Genomic DNA, 20,496 nt, shown 5'->3' with positions numbered 1-20,496 from the left:
TTCGAAATATCTACAACACATGCACACACACACACACATACCACGCCTTCAGTAGATTCGGAAGAACTAGTTCCCTCATTGCCTGAAACCGACGCCACCTTGACGAGCGTCCCCAGTCGGCACGTGCCGGCATGGTGCGCAAACTTAATTTATGGAAACTTTGGACAATGGTCTTACATTACCTTCGACGCTACACAAGACTAGTGGTGCAGGAGTGGTGAGAAGAAGAGGAAGAAGAAGACGAAGCGAAATAGTGTATTTAAAAGCAGAAGGTAAGAAAGAATATACCCGTTAAATAAAACAAAGCAAAGCAAAGAGAGCAAACCCACACATACACACAGCACAAAAAGGGGGGCATCACGGCAAACGCGTTATGAACGTAAACAAAATGCAGAGTAAATAGTAAATGCATATATTATATATATTAGGAGCGTGTAGGCGAGTGTACGACAGCTAGATATTTGATATTATTAGAACTGACTAACAATCATGTTGCAGGCGACATTAGGAAATAATAAACTGACAAAAAACCACAACTTGTCTACTGAAAATGCTTATTTGTCTAACTGAAAGTGTTGTACTGTGTACGTACGTGTACGTTTGCCCGTGTATTTGTAGGAAATGGAACAAATAATAAATGTTATCTATTAAAAACAAAATAAGAAAAGAAGTAAGCATATATATAAACAACAACAAAAAAAAACACGAAACAAAACCAATTATAAAGCCCCAATATAGTGTTCTTGCCTACCTTGGCTCTCTCCCGTGGCCGAGAGTGTGTTACGGTGAAACACGGTTACACGGTAGTAGGTAATAGGCACAAATCAATTTGTTGTTTATCTCTAGTGTAGTTATCAAGAATTGGATGACGCCAAACAAAACGGAACCATAGTAGAGACGTAGAGACTCGAGGCAAAACTGTGCAACAAATAAATGAAACATTGGGAAAATGGAAACAGAAAACAATTGAATATCATGTGTATGAAACGAAAAGAAGAAAGCAGAAAACTATGCAATTGCTCTCTTACTAGCTTGTTGTGTTATTCTCTTCTGTAAGGTTCAGTTTACGTGTTTTGCAGGGCTGTTTTGGTTGATTTTCCATTCATTGTTTTTTTTAATTCTTTTTTTACAATATTTTCTTTCTTTTAACTCGATTAACTCTTACTTGAACGTTTTGTTTTTGTTTTGGTTTGTTTTTTTTTTTGCTAAACTTAAACTAGCATTCTGGAATTAGGTAAAAGCACAGTTAAACGATATTGAAACGCTGCAATCGTTTGCAATGCGCAACGCAACGCAAGAGCCTATTTAAACGCGTAAACTGTGGCTGTGTGACGTCAAACGGAAAGTTCTACAAACGTGTTAACGCTTCTCCCTCACCTAGAACTGATGGAACTCGAATCCTCTTCCTCCACTCCTTCCTCTATCACACCAGGTGCAATTACAGAGTACTGAGTAGTAAAACAAACAAAAAGACAATTGAAAATCTTGGCTTATATATGTATGTATGTATGTATGTATGTAACTTTGCATGAAAATGTTGCCGTGTTTCATCAACACCCGCCACTTTACACTATTTGAGCGAGGAAAACTGAAGATATCCTGCAAGAAGCATATTTAGAAGAGAAAAAGGAAACAAACACTATAAAAAAGAAAGAACCAACACTCCCGTAAGGATGGTGGGCATCGTGATCATCACAGACAGAATCCCAAAAAAAGAAGAAGAAGACACATATGCCACAAACGATAACAATCAATCCGTTTCCATTTTGCCGTAGTATTCCAACAAGTGTACGCAATGCGATCCCTACTCCACTAACACGTCACCTTTCATAGTAACCGGCCCGGTAGAGTAGTGGCCGACCCCCACCATAACATGGTTTAAAGAGGAAGCAGGGGCCAGACTGGGTTGGTTAGTTTAGGATCTCAAAAATGTCAAATTAGAGTGTGCGTCGCGTTACCGGGCAGGTCCATTGTCGGGCCCCTCCTATCCTAGTAGGCATAGTCATGTCTCGACGTCTCAGCAGCAGTAGTCGATTGCAGGAACAAAGACAGGGAATGTTTTTTTCGGGGCGTGATAAGCAAATGTGCCATTAAAATACGGGCGTGTGGAAATTTGGTTTGAATTTAGTGCGGTTTTCCCGTACTCTGGTAAACTGCTGGAAACCCACCCTTTTTAGTGGGCACTACAGAATCGATCAGGATATGGAACAGAAGGTAAATTAGTGTTTGCGTGTGAGCGTGTGTGTAAGATGTTCCGAAGCAGGGCCTCCTTAGGAAAGTGTACCAATTGGATCGTAAGTCTGTGTGTGTGTGTTCCCCTACCGGTCCTTTTCAATGATTCGCGTGGTAGGATGCGTACATGCGTTAAGGTGACTTTTGGGGGGAAAATGGACCAATAGATGCGAGTTAGCGACTCCCACATCCCGGTGTGGTATTACATTAGCACACCAAAAATCTCCTCAATGGTAGTGTACTGTAAATCCTGCATGATATTTAGTGCCGAACCGATGTACATATGCAAAGGGAAGGGGAGGGGGGAGGAGTACGATCGTAATACACTATCACTATCATTACACTCACGTGCTTCCACCCCGTGCAAGGGGAAGGAAAGTCGCGGGAAGCGGAATTAGTGTCATTTAATTGTAACAACGTTTGTAAATGTGCATAGACGTATATGTATGTATGTGAGTGTATGTTTGTGGACCTGTGTTTCTGTGTGTGTGTGGGGTCTGTGTGTATTTTTCTCTGTATTGTTGAGAGCCTGCCCCAGCTAGCCCCTCACACAGCTGTTACGTTTTACCGATAGGCAGGGAGGTGGTGCGGCAAGACGTTACTGCTCCTTCTCCAACTAGTTTGCAAACCCGGTGTAGCAATTAAAATGGCCGAAAAGTTAGCAAACATATCCCGTTTTGAACTGAGCAGGCTAGAGGGACAGGTGAATTGTTTGTTTGCCATGGTAACGCGAGTGGAACTGCTGGCACTGGCCTCAAAACGAAACGCCAACAGTACACGCACGTGCTGCATGGTGGGCGTTTACTTATCCCACGGGCTGGGCCCGACCATTTCGAAGTAGAAGGAAACTGAGACTGTGTGTGCGTGTGTGCGTGTGTGTATGTTTGTGTCATCCTCGCGAAAGGTGCGCTTAGTGTTTATGTGGGAAGAAAGCGATCCGAAGCCGAGCGAAAGCATACAGTTCTTGTTAACTTAAAGAGCAGAGCGAAAGACGCGGGAATGCGGGATTGCTCCACTCTACTGTAAAGACTTTCGATGACTATCTACTACGAACGCGCATTTGGGCGCATGCAAACTGTGAAACAGAATTTAATAATAGAACGTTAAGAAACGGTGGCAGGGGGGAAGCCAGGTCTCTCGATCACTTCTTCCCCTATGAAAGGCGCCAAGTGGACCATCTGGGCAGGGAGTGAATCGAGGGAAGAAAGGGGAAGGTATATTATACATATATATAGATACATATTACAAAAGGTACATATTGCAAACGATCGTGTGTGTGTGTGTGCACCAGGTCCACGAAAAAACGGGCTCATAAAACACTAGCAAACATACTGAATCTGAACTGGATGGAACTATCGAGAGAAAATAAAATCTATAGATGTAATAATACAACAAAACAAAGAAACCGAAGTTGTCTGGTGGTTGTTGAGAAGCTTATTTCCACTGTCCGAAATTAGTATCCAGGTATATATTTTGGACCGAGCAGGAGCTGGTCATGATCAACGCCGGGGAACGAACGACCCGATGTCATTAATTATACGTCCATATCTTCAAGGAGAAGTTGCTACTTTCGAACCTTTTCCACACAGCTCACCTGATAAGAATTAAGGAGCGGAGCCGTTCCGCCAGGTTCGCTCATCGTTTCCCATCCCTACTTCCCTTTTGCCCATGATGCTGGTAAAAACCTTCCCAAAGTAACAGGAGAGCACGCTCACAGGAGGTAACATAACCTCATTTTGCATCCCATTCGCACACGGTCGGATCACCTGAGCCGATCACCAATCACCGAATCGGGCCGAAGTAACAGGGAAGCATTCAGTGCAGGAGGTAACATTTCATGCCCTGCTAGTCCGGGATGCATCTATCTCTTTCTTGCGCACATGAATGAAACCGGCCGCTGTCTGCTTTGAAATTTGCTACCCAAAATACCAGGAGATCATCCAAACAGGAGGACATATCTCTTATCATTGCGTTATCATACTGTCATCTCGCTCTCGCATACACTATCAATGAACAACAGTTGCAGGAGACAGGAGAGCATTCTAGGCAGGTGGTGATACTCATCTCACGATCATATATGCGTCATCCTGCTCTCTCTCGTACACTACCGATCGCCATACAGTCATTATCCGATATACGCTATCGCACGGGACCGAGCGCAATAGCGTATCTCGAGTTTTCGCGTATAGCGGATTCCTATGGAAAAATAGTTTACACTACCGGTTCAAGGGTTGAACTAGAGCGTCACAGAGTTTTGCATTGAAGTTTTTTGTTATAAAACAGGTATCTTTTGCACAAATTTAATGCAAAATGCATTAAGAACACTAAGGAAATTCAAAAAGAGCATAAAATATTTCAAATATTTTAAATATTTGCAAAAAAACAAATGGAGCTGTCAAATTTAGAGGAATTGCGTACTGCGAATTCGCGTATATCGAGTATCGCGTACTGCGGATAGTTGCTGTATTTAATTCGCTACGGCAGATACGGATCAGCTAATCCAATTGAAGAAGAGTCACCACAATGGATGAAAGCCTCAATGGGTCATCCACTTGAATTAATGTCACTTTCCGACGATCATCCTACTGTCATCCTGCTCCCTCGTACACGATCAAAATAAAAGTATCACTTAGCAATGGAGGAACATGAATTTTGATGGCGATCTTCGATGCTCTTCTCTTTCTACCCAACACTTTCGGTGCCGATTTAGTGCCTACCTTTTATTGTGTTAAAAACCGTACGTAGTAAGAAAATGGCTACAATCCTTAGTAATGTAAATTTATTTCCCGCAGCAGCTACAATTTATCTTGCACACAAAATTTGCAATCAAAGAGCATGGAACCGATTACGATTCCAATGATTTGATCATGGTGATTGTGTCAGCACGCTAATCTACCAACTTTACCTCACCCTGTGCCATTGTTCGCGTCAATAGCTGGCGAATTTTAATGGGTAGATTCCTGGAAAGAGGTTAAATCATTCATTGATTGAATAAAGCTATATCACAGCCAGTCGATCAACACTCACTCATAAATGGACAGCTGGTACGGTTTCAACACCTCCGGCACTACCACCTTGCGCTGGTTTGTTTTGATCGCTCTCACCACCGTCTCACCGAGCATGGCCGGCTCGTAGATTGGTAGACGAGTAAGACCTCTGAAAAAGTGGAAATACAAAAAAAAACAAGTTCTTTAATCACACTACCCTCACGCACGTGATCGCGCTCGACGGAGCAACTTACGACGATGCTTTCAGCAAACTGATCGCCTGTTTGCGCGTGTTGAACGCGAAAGGAAATACGGTCGTAGTGTGCACATGGTTCGCCTGTCCCCGCAGATATAGATCGTCCTCGAGCGCATCCATGAAGCCGCGCAGCGCAAACTTGGTCGTGGCGTACGTCTTTGCCCACCCCGGGGCGATGTAGCCGGCGATCGAGCTAATCGCTACGATGTGTCCCTTCCGCCGTCGGATCATGCTGTCGATGAAGGTTTGTGTGGTCTAGCGAGGGAGGAAATCGTAAATTAGAAAATCACACAATCAAACTATACATTTGAGGGTTGCACTATCTACCCAAACGCTTGACAGCACGTTCACTCCCATGCTTCGTTCGATGTGGGATGGAAGCGCATCCTGGGAGAAGCTGGTAGGCAAGATGCCGGCATTGTTCACGAGAATATCGACCGGGCCGAGATCTCGTTCGACGTCGCGTCCCAGCTGGCGGACTGCCTCGTAGTCCGAAACATCAACCTAAAATTGAGAAAAGTTTTCCATTGTATCGGAAACATAGTAGCCATTGGTCCCAACGCTTGATGTGTCAACCTGATGGTGCCAATATAAACAATGCTCCATTACGAATTACACTTTTCATCTTCTTCCCTCTTCGCTATCTAGAGCGACCTTTGCCCACTCGGGAAGCCATCCTACGTATGCTAGACGTCTAGATACGTCTTGCTTATCTGGCAAACCTCGTACCTTGTACGCCTCGGCGGACACGTTGTAGCGGCGAAGGTTGGCCACCGTTTCGCGTGCGTTCGTTTCGTCCACATCCACTACGGCCACGTTGCAACCCTCCTTGGCCAGTGCGATTGCGATCGACTGTCCCAGCCCGTTCGCACCACCCGTCACCAGTGCCGTCTGGCCGGATATGTTTTTTGAGCTCGGCGTGACAAACTGTGCGACCAGCGTTTCCCACCAGAGGGGCACCGATTCGAAGGCAAACACCAGCAGGTTAAGCAGCGTCGCAAACACTTCCCTCGCACGCTGTAGGCTAGTTTTAAGCGGCACCGGTCCAGCCCATTCGTAGGGCTGGGTAAGGTGACGATCGGTGTTCGGAGCTGTCATCGTTTGGGGAGGGAATTGAAGAAAGAAAAAAAAACACTGCACGGCACGGCAAAATCACTTCTCACAGTATCGATGAAACGGAAGCTACTGAATCAGCGCCGCATTGAGAGAAGCTCGATATGGGTCGCTGTGGAAGCGTTAGAGCGAAACGGGAGCGAAGCTGTAATCTTATCCTATATTGGCAAGGGCGAACCTTAATCGAACGCGCTGTGTGCTAGATAAGGTTCTGGGGGTGATAATTTGCCAATCGTTTTGGTTTTATTGCCGCAACCCTAGCGAGAGTTCGTACACGAATCACACGAATTGGTAGTCGGTAAGATAAGACGCAGATAAACGCGAATTGGTTTCAACTAGTATTGAGCATTGTACATAGGTCCTTCAATTAAAGCAAGGTTAAAGCCCCCAACCTAAGTGGCTGTTCTTTCTCACAAGACAATTCATTTCGTATCGCTCTGTGCCAAAGATCCGCATCCAAGCAAGCTGTTATTAGGATTATGCTCTCAAGCAAATTGCATACATTTAGGCGTAAACCATGTGTACCTTCTGCAAACTTTCTACTTCCTTCGCTGCCTATAGGCTATAGCCCGTACTGTTTGCTGTGTGCTGTACAGCATTCTCTCCCCTACAAACACCGCACCCGAAATGACCCATCCAAACGAGAGAAATATTAACAACGGCACCACGTGCTCAATCTGCACCAAATCTTCTATAATCACAACCCGCCGTACATCCGCCTCGAGCAGATTGTCGAACAGCCGATCCATCAGTCTCCTAAACCCGAACGCTCTCATCCAGTCAAGATGAAGCGCGAGACAGTCGCGCAGTGGTGCTGCCGTCCGTGCAACCATATAGGCGGCTGGGAAGCTGGACACCGTTTCGGGCAGAATGTACGACGCTTTCCGTCCGCTCGTCGGGTCCGTGCTCTGCAGCACGGCAATCGTGTACGTGGCCCGATCGACCGAATCCAAGTAGGCGTGAGTGTGCGACGTTCGATCGAGTCCGTCCACCAGGACTGCTCGCGCCAGTATGGCGGCCGTCACATCCGGTGCCAGCTGGTGTACGAAAGCCAGATGCGAGCTCAACATATGCATCGGTATGTCGGTGGCAAAGAACTGTGCGAGTGTTTCCGGTTCGGGCTGGAAGCGATGCACCAGAAGCAGCGATGTGACCCGGGCAAGATAGCACTCGATCAGTATAAACTCGCAGAAGCTAAGCGCGATCTGTACGAAGCGATGCAACGGACTTGCGTGGGTAAGCGTTCGAAGTAGCGTCCCGACCTTTGTATCACCTTCCCCGAGCAGCTTCACACCGTACAGCAGGACGGAAACACAACCAATCAACGTCCACAAGTCAGTGCTGAAGGGTTGAAATAAGTTGTTGAAAAACTCCATACTGGATTTCCTCGGCACGACCAAACAAAATCGGATCAGCTCCGACACGGCAATCGTGGGCAGAAAGGGCGCATCCGCTATCCTGCGCGTTATCGTCAGATCTACCGTTCCGGATAGCAGTCTGTCTATGCTCACGTATAACATTTCCTTAGCAGAAGCACCGGTAACCTTCACCTCCTGCCAATCCCACCGTAAGTAGTAGAAAAGATGCGAAAATAGCACAACATCGATCCCATCCAACGCGGCCCGTCGGTTATCGAAGGTGTACGGGAAGGATATTAATGCTTGAACGTGTATCAGCAGCTGATGGTTGATGAACATTCGTCGGTAGGTGTACGTTTGTTCGAAGTTTAACTGCGCTTTAACCGTGATCGATGTGTTGCCATAATCCAAACTATACAGTAGATAGGATCCTCCCTGAACCGAAGTGACGGACCAGTATGAGATACCGCAGTGTTTGAATAACGTCCTAAGCAGTGCAAACATCCCCCCGTCTTCGAGATATTGATCTTCCACTAGTGCAACTACGCGTGCATTCCAAGGCGAGGTCGCTGGTAGATCGTGAAACGTGGTTAAAAATGAATCTTGGAGAGCACTCTGGAAGATGGAACAGACACTTTCCACCTTCAATTCGAATGCCTCCTAAATGTAACATTCGTAACTTACCACATCCGTGAGGTTTGCGTACATAAGCACCAGTCGAGATTGATCCAACTTGCCTATGCTTCTATTGCCATCAAATAGTACCTTTGGAAAGGGTAGCTTTTGTAGCTGGTCGAACACGCTCCACCGTGCAAGATCGACCAGATATAGTGTGCGGATCGATCGTTCGAAAGCATCAGCCACGAACGGGATCAAAGATGAAGTTGAGTTTGCAAGTGATGCCACTGCTTGGAGCAAAAACACTGACGTGAGAAACTCTGCCCGAAGATTCATTGCGCTTTCGTTTCAGACGACTGACTGATCCACTGTTTGGACGGGTTGTCCAGCATACCAAAGCGGATAAGAGTGCATTTCAATTAAAAATTGTGATTAAACTGTAATAACTTAATAGAATTTGCCTTACACCAGCTACACCGAAGCAATGTGAAGGAAAACATACATTCGGAAGCGATAATTCATATGTAAACACTGAGAGTATAGAGCTATTATTAAAAAAAAACACACATATAATTATTTTGCATATCTATCAAATGTATCGATCGGTATGCTCTTGCGCAAAAAAGTCCATTGCGTAGAATGTTCCAGGTGGTAATTAACTCATGTGAATATATTGCCATAGCAACATGGATGAATAAACTCGATTTGGAAGCCTGCTTGGAGCTACATCATATACACTAACTCTTCTTCTATTTGGCGTAACGCCCTACGCGGACATGCCGGCTAATACAGGCTTTCGAGACTTAATTCACTACCACGCAGCCGGATAGCCAATCCTTGCTACGTGGAGACAGTCCATGTTAGGCTTGAACCCATGACGGGCATGTTATTGAATTGTTCGAGTTGACGACTGTAACACGGGACCGCCCCCATACACTAACTCTATCAACTCAATCAACTTGAATCGGTGAAATAATGTAAAAAAGGGAATATAACAAGAGGTGTCCTAAAGAAATTACGATCATAAAACACGTCCACATCATGACTAGCAATAGAGCTATATTATAGGCATGCATGTTTGATAATGTCACACTTCTGTTTTACCATACCTCAACATCTGTGTTCTGTTTTGTAAGCAATAAAAACACGTATCTGTTTGCATCCACGCGAATGTATCGATCAATATTACCCCTGAACGCGAGACGATGCCAAAACAGATGCTACAAAAGCTGTCCTGTCCCGCTCTACCTGAGTATGCCTTTTTTGTGTCTCATTAAGCAAGCTCAGCCGGGCTAGCACCTTGAAGTTCGCTCGCGAGTAGCTAAGAGAGAACGAAAGAAAGCCCGCATTGACTGGAGCGATTGCGGGAAGGCTTTCAAGGCCTTTCAGCGCCCCAGAGGTGAGATAATCGTCGATCCCTTCGATGGCAGAGGTCATCGCACACAGTGGAAGTTCCTCGGGCGAAAAAGAGGGAACGAAGAAAGTACGGTGGACTGGCCCCGGGAGCCTGCCGAGATTTCGAGAAGAGCCCAAACCCTGGCACTAAATAGAGACGCGCGTTCCGTCCGATCAGCTGGCGGTGAGCAGGAGAGAGAGAGAGAGAGTGAGAGAGATAGAGAGAGCGAGAGAAGTGCCAGCGCTGGTTGAGCTGGGTGGGAGATCGTTCCGATCTTCGTTTCGCCTATTTGCCATTTGTTTGGTGTTCGTTGGCTCGTACGGTTCAGTTTTCTTCAGGTTAGCAAATACCAATACATCTCAGGTGTGGTGTTGTTGTGGTTTTTTTTGCTCTCCGTGTGTGTGTACAAACCGATCGACGTCTAATGGATGTTTAATGTTGTGCGTGTGTGTTTGTGTTGCATTTGTTTACAGCTTAGCTAGAAGATAGAAGGCACAGTACGGGAAAGAAGCCGCAAACATCATGAGGACACTGCAGATCGGGACGATCGTATTGCTATGCCTAGCATTAACGATAGGTAATGTATGATAAAGCTAAAGGGTGCTAGATTTTGTTTGTTTGTCAGAGCAAAACAGAGGAAAACAAGACAGCGCAGATCACGAGAATCGATAGTGATCGGACCTTAAACGATCGCGCTGCTCTGTGTGTGATGTCATCCGATCCGGTGCATAAATTAGCAAAGCGACCTCCGAAGCCTGAAGGTTGCACTGTGTTTCATTCCGAATTGATTGATTCAATTGAACCCGGTTAAACTTGCAAATGATGCAAACTTGATATGATGCACGTCTCACTCGGAACAACGGCTCCGGCGATCACTCCGGGGTGATCGTTGCTTGGTAAGGTGAAGGTCAATTTGAAACATATCAAAATCGAGCACCCTTGTCAGGCGTAACAGGTACCATCACCAAAACATCGGTATATGTTCTGATAATTACGGCACGGTTGAGCAAAGACCGTGCTTCGTCGGTTCCGTCTTTCCGAATCGGAGGGCAGCACCAAATCACACAATCGCCTGACCTTCCTGAACCACCCGGGGCGGCCACCACTGACCCTATTTCGAGCGTTTTGCTCTTTCGTATCAATTAACACTTCGAGCCACTTCGCGTGTCACGGTGGACCGGGTTCCGTCGCGTCCGTCTCGTGGCGCGTTGTTTACTTCCACCTCATCAAGCGGAATGCATTTCTACCCGGAATTGCTATGTTTTGGTTTTTGTTTTATTATTTTTTCCCCCTTGAAACACACAAAGATGGCAGTTTGATTCGAATGGTACTACCGTTTTGAATTGTAAACGGTGCAATCGTTTCTCAAACGTGCCACGTGCTTTCACGAGAACCTTGGTTTGTGCTTGAGACGCATTAAGTGCCGCAGCCAAAGGGCAAGCAATCAGATGTGGGTATTTTTGCTCGGGCTCGAAACGTTAACAGAAACGATTAAGCATTTTAGAATCGAATGGACATTCCTTCCAGCAAATGCAATTAGAATGTGTGTGTGTCTTGGAAATGGAATTAATTGTGGCTTGGTTCCACTTAAGATGCTTTTATCTCTCTGTGGCCCTGACACTCACACATCGTCGTGTAAATAGAGTATCGTTGCATAAGTCTGTTACTTTCTACCGAGTCGAGTGAAAGTAACGGGTGGACAGAGACGAGCGTTACTCAATTAATTAACCATTTTAACGTCCCCGCTGCTTTTGCTTACCCTTCCCCCAGACGCACAATGGTTCGGCAGTGGCAAGAAGAAGCAGGAGGAGGACCCGAACGTGGCGCTCCTGTCGTACGCACCGGTTGACCCGAACGTGACGCCACCTTCCTCAACGGTGGGAGTCACCACCAGCACGACGCCGATCCCGTCCACCACGACGAAGAAGGGATTCTTTGGCAAACTGTTTGGCGGAGGCTCAAAGAAGGAGGAAAAGACAACCACCACAACGACTACGACCACCACCACCACGACCGTCGCGACACCGACCACAAAGAAGCAGGGCTTCTTCGGTGGGCTGTTCGGCAAGAAGGATAAAACGTCCACCACCACCGTCGCTCCGTCGACCACGGCCCGTGCGGGAACGACACTAAAGCCGGGCACTGTTACGACCACAGCCAAGACGTCCGCCATTCCCAGTTCGGTCGGCACTACAGCAAAGACGCCAGTTGCTGCTGCTGCTGCTGCTGGCGTAACGTCAACCACTGTAAAGGCGGTGCCTGCTGCGTCTAGCACGGTTGCCACGACATCGACTACACCGAAATCGAAGGATGCTTTCCCAGCACTTCCACCGGCACGCAGTGGCAGCCCCACGCCTGCTCCGGTTCCGACGTCCACCGTTGCCAACGCGTGGACACGCACTCCACCGACCGTACAGCCGGGTGGCAAGCCGGGAGTAAGCTTCGTGCCTACCACGCCCGGAACGCCCGGCGCACAGAAGGTGAGCAGTACGCCGGCCGCAACCGCCGCTGTCGGTGATGGGCCTGCTACGGACGAGGAGCTGATGGCACTGTCGGAGCTGCTGTTCACGAAGGATAACAACAGCCCGAGCAAGTTCGTTACGATCAACTACCAGAAGCAGACGTCGTCCTTTGTCAACACCGATGAGGCACCGAATCCGTACGTTCTCTCTATTCTTGTTACCGATATGTCTCCAAAGGAATGATAAGCAACATTCTAACCTGTTCTTACAGATTCCTAACGGTGGACGAAGCCAAGATCTACGCCATCCCGACGATCGAGAAGATGCACGCACTGTTCAACAACTACGAGCTGGACACGATGACGAACGAGTTCGTGACGCCGCTGGAGAAGAAGGAGGAGAACGACTTTGTCGATGCGCTGCTCGCCACGAACGTGATGCGCCAGGCGATGCTGTTCCTGCAGAAGAAGGGCGTCGTGACGGCTGATCCCAAGACGCACCACGAGCTGCTGAAGACGATCTGGTTTACGCTGTACTCGCGCGGCAACGGCAAGATCGGCAGCTCCGGCTTCGAGCACGTGTTCCTGAACGAGGTCAGCAACGGCACGATGATCGGTCTGCACAACTGGCTGTACGTGTACGACATGGAGAAGGCGGGCCGCATCGATTACAAGGGCTGGAACAAGAAGATGGAACTGGGCACGGTAAGCCATTGCTGGAGGGGGGCACTTTTTATCTTTGTCTAACATACTGAACCCTATCTTTTCTTTCCCCCGTAGAAAGGAGAAATTGCAAAGGTGCGACTGTCGTTCGATAATCTGCAGAAGCCGTCCAATTCGCTGTTTGTCGGCACGTCGCCCGAGCTGGAGATTGCGCTCTACACCGTATGCTTCCAGCTGCGACCGGACAAGGAGTGCCCGGTGGCGGTCAACGGCAAACCGTTCACGATAAAAACGTTCACGTTCCGGTACCGGGGCAAAAATTTGATCGGAGGCGCATGGCCAAACATTTAAGCACTCTCGAACGATGTTTTCTCTTTCCGTTCGCACACCGTTGTATACCTAGGCGGACACGCACGCACGTGCACGATATTAATCAAGCATCAATACCTCATTTGTAATGAAAATAAAGATACTTTTTATACCTAAACTTCTTATGACAATTTTTTTAGAACATTCAACGAAATGCATTCCTTGTGCATATGCAATGCAGGTATATAACTTAATTTACAAGTCTGCTTCAATTAATAGTCATTGAACACTCTTTTTGTTGTATTTTTTTGGTAAATTTGAGAAAATACTTTTGAAAATTGCATGTCAGACTCCAAAAACGGCTAGTTCAAATTTTAAAATTATCTTGAACAATAAATGGTACTGTCAAACTTTCTTGCAGATTCGAATCGGTTTTAGAACAGTTTCAAACCTGATCGGCAAAATTCGGATTTTAGACGAAAGCTGTGTGTATAGTTCCCCGGGTTCAGTTCTACACAGAACCAACACGCCAAAATACACGGGAAAAAAATAAAAAATACAGAGCCGTGAGCTGGTTCGGACGTGTTTTGGTGTCGCTCGTGCTATTTTCCAGTTTTAATTGCGTGAGTAGTGTTTCTTGTGTGGTACAGTCGCCTTATCTGGTGCTTTTTACAACCGTGAACGTTCGAATAGATTGATGGAAAAGTGTTCCGTTCATTTTCGCATACATATGGCGTGAAAAAACGACGCAAAGCACGGCAGTGTATAGGATGTGAAAAGTGAAATTGAATGATCTCGCTCTCCGGAGTAGCGTGCAGCACACAGTACGCTGCTCATCGTGTGGTTGGATTACATTGAAAGCAAACCCCAAAAGCATGCCTACAGGGTGTGAAGAGTACTGTGAGCCAGCACCGAAGGGCACTCTTGCTTAGTCCCTGTACCAGCCTCACACACACCCACCACGCAAAAACGCCCTACAACAACCACCACCGACGCAAACTGTTGGAAAAGCCGCACCTTTCTTGACGCGACACCCGCAAAATGTCCTGCCCGGACGTACTGGGGTGGTAGTGCCCATGGTGCAAAGTTGAATGCAACCCCATTCCGGGAAGCAAACATGTTTCCAAAGCACCAGGGGTGGCTCAAGAGCATCCATCCCGGAGGCTGCATTCGTCTCGTTCACGCATGTACGCACGCCCCGGAACCGCGTTGCCAGGACGAAGAAGCCTGGCGAGCTGGGTGGGATGAGACACATCGGGTCGGTGTGAAAAGTCACGGCGTGTGAGGGTTTTTTCTTCTTCTTGTGTTCCATCTTTTTGCTCTTCCCAAAGCTCGCTTTCTCTTGACTTTTAATTGAGGCAAGCGAAGAATTGTTTCCGGAGTTTTTGGCTGATTTGCCCTGGAACTCAGCTTTTCTATTGGTGAGGGTTGTGGGAGGGTTGGGAAAGCATTATCCACCATTAACCGAGTGGCACTGCAGCCGTAGGTAAATGGATGAATCACAGCATTGGATTATCCTTCCGACAGGGATTACTTTGATTACGTAGCATCCTTCTACGCAAGGCGTGCCGACTGCATATGTGTGTGTGTGCGATGCTGGCACAGATCCTGCTTGATGCTGGATGACTTCAAAATGCTGCACGTGCGTTTGTGCGCGTGTTAACGGGTGGCTGGTTTTTCCGACTCGTACCATGCGAAATAATTTTGTCGAGGATATTTTTTTCCGGTTCAAACCCCACCCCATCGATTCCGCTACGGGAACGCCACACACTACCACAGTGAAGCTGTGTGAGACTGTCAAGAAGTCATGGCTCGCTCGGATAGAGTCCTTAAACGCCACCAGCAGCATCCCTAGTCTGACATCTGAAGTAGCTGCGTTGGTGGTTGTGCAGCTTGTGAGGACGTTTTTGCACGCCATGCGTATGCGTGTGCGTGTGCTGATGGTGGTGTGGGTATGCGCGCGCGTGCCCGCCCCTGCGAGTGTATTGAAACAATCGAAGTAATGCACGGGGTTCGCCTTACATTAAACTCCTTTCCGCGCGTGTGTGTGTGCGCGTTTGGTTGTTTTGATTATTCATCCTTTGCTCTGTGGCATGTCCTGTTTGCTCTCTTCCTGTTCTCTTGTGCAGCTTGCGGGAAATATTGCGCTAGCGCGCGTGTGTGTTTGTGTCCGTGTGTAACTGTGTGTGAGTGTGTGCCTGTTCACGATGAAATATTTTCGCGTTTTGCGGCGGCGGATGAAGGATATTCTGGTGTGCGACGAGTGAGTGAAAGCAGCGTGCCGTCGGAAGCAGACCAGCGTCAGTGTCCAAGCGGTTTTTTCGGGAAGGGTTCGCTGACCATAATTCCCAAGCATTCCGGTTCAATCCACCGTGTGAAAAAGTGCACAAAAAAAGGATCCACAGAGATAGCTTGTGTTTGTGTGTGTGAGTGGGTGCATTGGGCAGTTCCATCTGCGTAAGTGAGTGTGTATAGTGCGGGAGGGGGAGGAAATGTTTTAAAAATTGGGCCACATTCTCAAAAAAATAGAGCTCACAGCATCCCCAGAGTGTGGCAGTGCAAAAGTAGAAGAAGAATATCCTTCCTCATCGTGTGTGTTTGTGTGTGCGTGTGTATATGATCTATTTGTGTTTGTGTGTGTACGTGTGTACCTCGTGCTTAGCGTTGCCCAAAATGCGGCATTAAGGGAAGCAAGTGCGGTTCGTCGTTTGCGGATAAGTTAGGTCGGTCGAGGCAGCAGCAACCAGCAGCCAGCTACCAGCCAGTCAACACCACTTGCACACCCCGAAAATACACGCACGCTCACGTGTTAGTGTGTGTCGGTGTGCGCGCGAGTCTGTTGGGGGGTAAACGAAGCGGTGTTTGTTCGCCCGGTGTTTGGCGGAGCACGACGACGAGGCACGGTCGACGCGAGAAGTGCGCGAGAACATCGTCAACCCCTGCTTCAACTCCCGCAGCGACGCGATGCAGTACGGAAACGTGATCATGGAGCATCATCAGCCCGCACCGTCCTTCCTGGTGCAGCTGCTGCACTCGGTGCCGCACATCAACATCACGCTGCACCGGGTCAACGATACGTTCAATCCGAACAGCACCGTCTACACCGAGGTACGTTTCCGTTTCGTGTCTCTAAGCAAACATTGCCTCCTTCTGCTCTCTCTTTCTCTCATTCTCACAAACACTCTCTCAAGCTGTGTCAAATTTTCCGATAAAATGTAAAAAAAAACTCAACATTAGTTGCCGTTTTCATATGTTACATATTGAGGAAAAGGTACTAATTTGTCTTACACTTTTTTGGAAAAAATGTTATGGAAAACGAAGCGTACACTCTTGTAGTTCGCTCGCAGCCTGGAACTTCTGTGGAGATGAATACCGGAGAGACTCAGCAGAAGTACAGCATCCTGGCCCTTCTTGGGAGAAAGTTTGTTGACAGCATCTGAAGTAAAACTCTCCCTCTCTCCCTCTCTCTCTCTCTGTTTGTACGTGCCCTTTGCTCTCAGGGCTGAGAAGAAAATTGGCTGGGCCCTCCGTGGGGCCGAACTGGGAAAGAGAAACTTACCACAATGTCAACATTATGTCAGATAGCAAAATGCTCGACAATTCCCCCCATAACTAGAGCGGAAGTTGTGTGAGATTTCGTCTCGCAGGCAGGCGGCGGCAACGCGATGCAAAGTAAATTGATTGATTTTTCTTCCACTTGGCAGTGAGGCAGCTCCGCCTCGACGCGGAGAAACAACAATACAGCTGCTGACGTCAAACGTGAGATGTGTGTGTGTGCAAGTGATGGGAAAAATGAAGATTTCGTCGGAATCGATTTCTGCTAGCTCCGAAGTTTTCTGGAATCGGATAGTAGATCCGGAATCAGTTTCCGGAATCGGTTCCGGAATTGGTTCCGGAATCGGCTACGAAATGGGTTCCGGAATTGGTTCCGGAATTGGTTCCGGAATTTGGCTCCGGATTTGGCTCCGGAATCAGAATCAGCTCCGGAATCGGAATCGGTTCCGGAATTGGCTCCGGAATCAAAATCGGCTCCGACATCGGCATTGACTCCGAAATCAGAATTGGCTTCGAAAAGGAGTCGGTGTCGGCATCTTCATAGGAATAGGCGTTTGGGTCCAATGATGCTATGTGTTGATAGCGGCAAAGAATCAAAATTTACTTGTAAATGATGTATTCACATGAAGATTCCCGGACTTATTTCGCTTCCCACACTTCTTATTTCAATTAAAACCATGCCATTTCTGGTGTCAAGCTTGATTCCGTTACCAGAGCAAATTGCGATTCCCAGGTCGATTTCGATACCAGAAACGATTCTGATTCCGGAGCCAATTCCGATCCTGGAATCGAATCCGGAGCCAATCCCGGAATCGGCTCCGGAAACAACTGTGGAATCGGCTCCGGAAACGGCTCCGGAATTGACTCCGGAATCGGAATCGATTCCAGCATCGGAATTGGCTCCGAAATTGATTCCGAACACGGAATCGGAATCAGGTGGGTCCGATTCCGAGCTCCCACCACTAGTGCGTGCATGTTTGGTTGTTCAGTCTGTTTTGTTTTTGCTTGCATTGTGGATGTAATTTTTCTGTTAACTTTGTAACACGCACTTAGGAGATATCGGGAAGGAAAGGGATACGCTTTATGGCATTATTACTGTTCAATTTCCAGCTGTCAAAAATAACTCGTTGAGCGTATTTATTCGCTTTCCACGAAAGATCCCCCTGGTCCGGAGTAGAATCGATCCTAGGACTCTGCAGCCCACGGCAGAACAATTTACCTATTTTTATTTCCCACCGGCATGAACCGTCTACAAGGCAAGCGATTTTGTTTTTTTTCCTACGCCGCATGGTGTGTGCGTGTGGACGTAGAATGGCAAAACGCGTATCCCTGTTCGTACTACACGCAGTAAAGGACACCGCACCTACACAAGGATACGTCACCGTACGGGATGGCACGCACACGCGTGACGTATGGTTCACGCAATTTGCACTTCCACTCTTTCTCTCTCTCTCTCTCTCTCACTTTGTATGTGTGTGTATGTGGCTGTATCCTGCTCGCTGTTTCTGCTTTCAACGGTTCTCGTTGACGTCTTGCGCCGGGAGTGGTGATGCGGAGGACTCTAAATTACATTTATTGTTTTCTTGTGTGCGAAGAGCAACCAACTCATCATGTCCTATTGGTTATTTTGCCTTCAAGCATGCTTGCCACATACACACACCCAATTAGTATCATTTTTAGCCCATGTACGTCTGTGTGTGGCTCGGTGAGAGCGTTCGAATCTCTCACGGCGTGTTGTGCTGGCTGTGTGGGTGAAGGTCGCACAATGGTTCAGCAACCACTACCACCACCAACACCCCCTGATGGTGTGAGGTGTATGCGTGAGTTCGCATCCCCAACAAAACCGGACACGCGTGTACAGTCCTTTAACTGCTGAAAGGAAGGAAGTCGTCCTCTCGTCTACGGGCTGGCAACGGTATTTGGTACGGTACGATGACGCCATAAAATATGCGTCCCGTTTTGGCGAACCTGCCACTCCCCCCACTACTACGGCTAATGGCTACTTTCCCTCGCCGTGACAACGAGGAGTAACAACGGGAATTGGTTTTAGCAGTTCAGTGCTCGTCAGGATCCTTTTTAAAACAAGTATTGTACACGGTGTGAGTGTTTTTTTTTTTTTTGTTTTCTCAAGGTATTTCAACCAATTTGCGATGCCTATTTTTGGCACACGACACTTTCCGCTGCTTCCGTTACGAAAATAGACACACAAAACGGATGATCCCAGTTTCCCAGTAATGTTGACGGACGTGTCCCCTTCCCCAGCCATTCCCGTTTGATTTTAAATAATTTATCCCACTTTTTTTGCATCTCTCCATGCGCCACACTCGTGACGTAAGCAGCAGCTGCCTGACAGATGGGTTACCATCCCAACACCCAATCGTGGGTGGGGTGGCATCATTCCCACGAGAACGCTCTTCCGCTTTTCCCGCTCGATTAGAGCCCCGTCGTCGCGCTCCGGTGGGCTTCGATTCAGATTTTCCACCGCGCGGCGATGTGTGTGTCACCCTGCGATAGGCGTTGTCTGCGAACGAGTTTAGCGCGCACCTTGAATTGGAGCAGGCTTTTTGATTTTGATCGATTGCTGCTGATGACGATGATTATGGAAGGGAGGAACCACCCCCTACAGCAACGGGACCGAGCGGGGTTTTGATTGAATTTATTTTCCCGTGATTGTAATTAGTTGATTGCATCGATTTTGCCAGATCCCGCGTCGCTCGTTCGCGCGCGGTTCACCCTTGCCGGGCAATAGGAAAAGGGGGCCTTTTTTTTTGGTGGTGCCTTTCCCTCACACGGTGGTGGTGGTGGCTTCGTGCTGGGAAATTTTCCGCACGTTAACGTTATACTGCACACACACACACACAATTGCACACAGAGCGTGGAGGCTGTGGCTGTACGCATTATCAGTTTAATTGGTACCAGGCGAATGAACTAAAGTAACAGGGGAGGAGGTAAACGATACAAACCATTCATGATTGCCAGCATGATAGCGCGGTAATGCTTATCGAGCATGCGAGCTGTGTGGTTGTGATGTGATAAATGGTGCGCTATGTTTATGCTGTAAGGGGGCCGCGTGCGTGATGCGAAAACCTAGCGCTGGACGGCCGATCATGGCGTGGTAGGGTGGAGCATTTTTTGTTATCTTCTTGATATTATTTGAGCTTAATAGTTGATAGTTTATCGTAATTATTTAGGATATTTTGATTAATACAATTATTGTTAAGTCTTCACAAAAATCACACAATTATAGGGGATCTAGGAATTCAAATTCAAAGAATTTGAGCCGGTCTCGTAGTACAGTCGTCAACTCGTACGACTTAACAACATGCCCGTCATGGGTTCAAACCCCAAATAGACCGCGCCGCCATACGTAGGACTGACTATCCTGCTATGGGGGGAATCAATTAGTCACTGGAAGCCAAGCCCACAAGTGGGTACAGGCAGGCCTTGACCGACATCGGTTGTTGAGCCAAAGAAGAAGAAGGAATTCAAAAGTTCTACTAAAGTGGAAACAACAAATCCTCTTGTGCGACATAACAATCTTCCAAACG

The 20,496-nt window shown here is 47.5% G+C and overlaps 3 protein-coding genes across 6 annotated transcripts in view; 2 read left to right on the top strand and 1 right to left on the bottom strand.

The window, feature by feature from the left end:
* Positions 1 to 4,989: 4,989 nt before the first annotated feature.
* Positions 4,990 to 6,668, bottom strand: LOC120950961 (estradiol 17-beta-dehydrogenase 11-like). The gene is made up of 5 exons (XM_040369408.2): positions 6,205 to 6,668; positions 5,803 to 5,979; positions 5,474 to 5,730; positions 5,260 to 5,388; positions 4,990 to 5,192 (listed from the first exon to the last, which is right to left on the bottom strand). Exons 1-5 carry the CDS (start codon positions 6,571 to 6,573, stop codon positions 5,120 to 5,122), a joined length of 1,005 nt encoding a protein of 334 aa, XP_040225342.2. The 5' UTR covers positions 6,574 to 6,668; the 3' UTR covers positions 4,990 to 5,119.
* A 3,510-nt stretch (positions 6,669 to 10,178) lies between these two features.
* On the top strand, positions 10,179 to 13,571 carry LOC120961563 (endoribonuclease CG2145). Of its 4 annotated transcripts, none has more exons than XM_040385353.2 (5): positions 10,179 to 10,298; positions 10,434 to 10,537; positions 11,731 to 12,619; positions 12,694 to 13,126; positions 13,202 to 13,571. In XM_040385353.2, exons 2-5 carry the CDS (start codon positions 10,483 to 10,485, stop codon positions 13,433 to 13,435), a joined length of 1,611 nt encoding a protein of 536 aa, XP_040241287.2. In that variant the 5' UTR covers positions 10,179 to 10,298; positions 10,434 to 10,482; the 3' UTR covers positions 13,436 to 13,571. The 4 variants fall into 4 exon arrangements, with proteins under 4 accessions (XP_040241287.2, XP_040241285.2, XP_040241286.2 ...); XM_040385352.2 differs by having other exon boundaries at positions 10,255 to 10,323; XM_049606341.1 differs by having other exon boundaries at positions 10,257 to 10,355.
* A 354-nt stretch (positions 13,572 to 13,925) lies between these two features.
* LOC120952894 (protein tweety-like) overlaps positions 13,926 to 20,496 on the top strand; it is a 45,907-nt gene continuing 39,336 nt past the window's right edge. Inside the window, exons 1-2 of the mRNA XM_049607329.1 lie at positions 13,926 to 14,016; positions 15,523 to 16,501. Coding sequence (XP_049463286.1) covers positions 16,358 to 16,501 — 144 coding nt within the window. The 5' untranslated portion in view covers positions 13,926 to 14,016; positions 15,523 to 16,357. The remainder of the gene's footprint in view (positions 14,017 to 15,522; positions 16,502 to 20,496) is intronic.

This window comes from Anopheles coluzzii, chromosome 2 (genome assembly GCF_943734685.1).
Source record: "Anopheles coluzzii chromosome 2, AcolN3, whole genome shotgun sequence".
Classification (NCBI taxonomy): domain Eukaryota; kingdom Metazoa; phylum Arthropoda; class Insecta; order Diptera; family Culicidae; genus Anopheles; species Anopheles coluzzii.
This window is presented reverse-complemented; position numbering and strand designations above follow the sequence as displayed.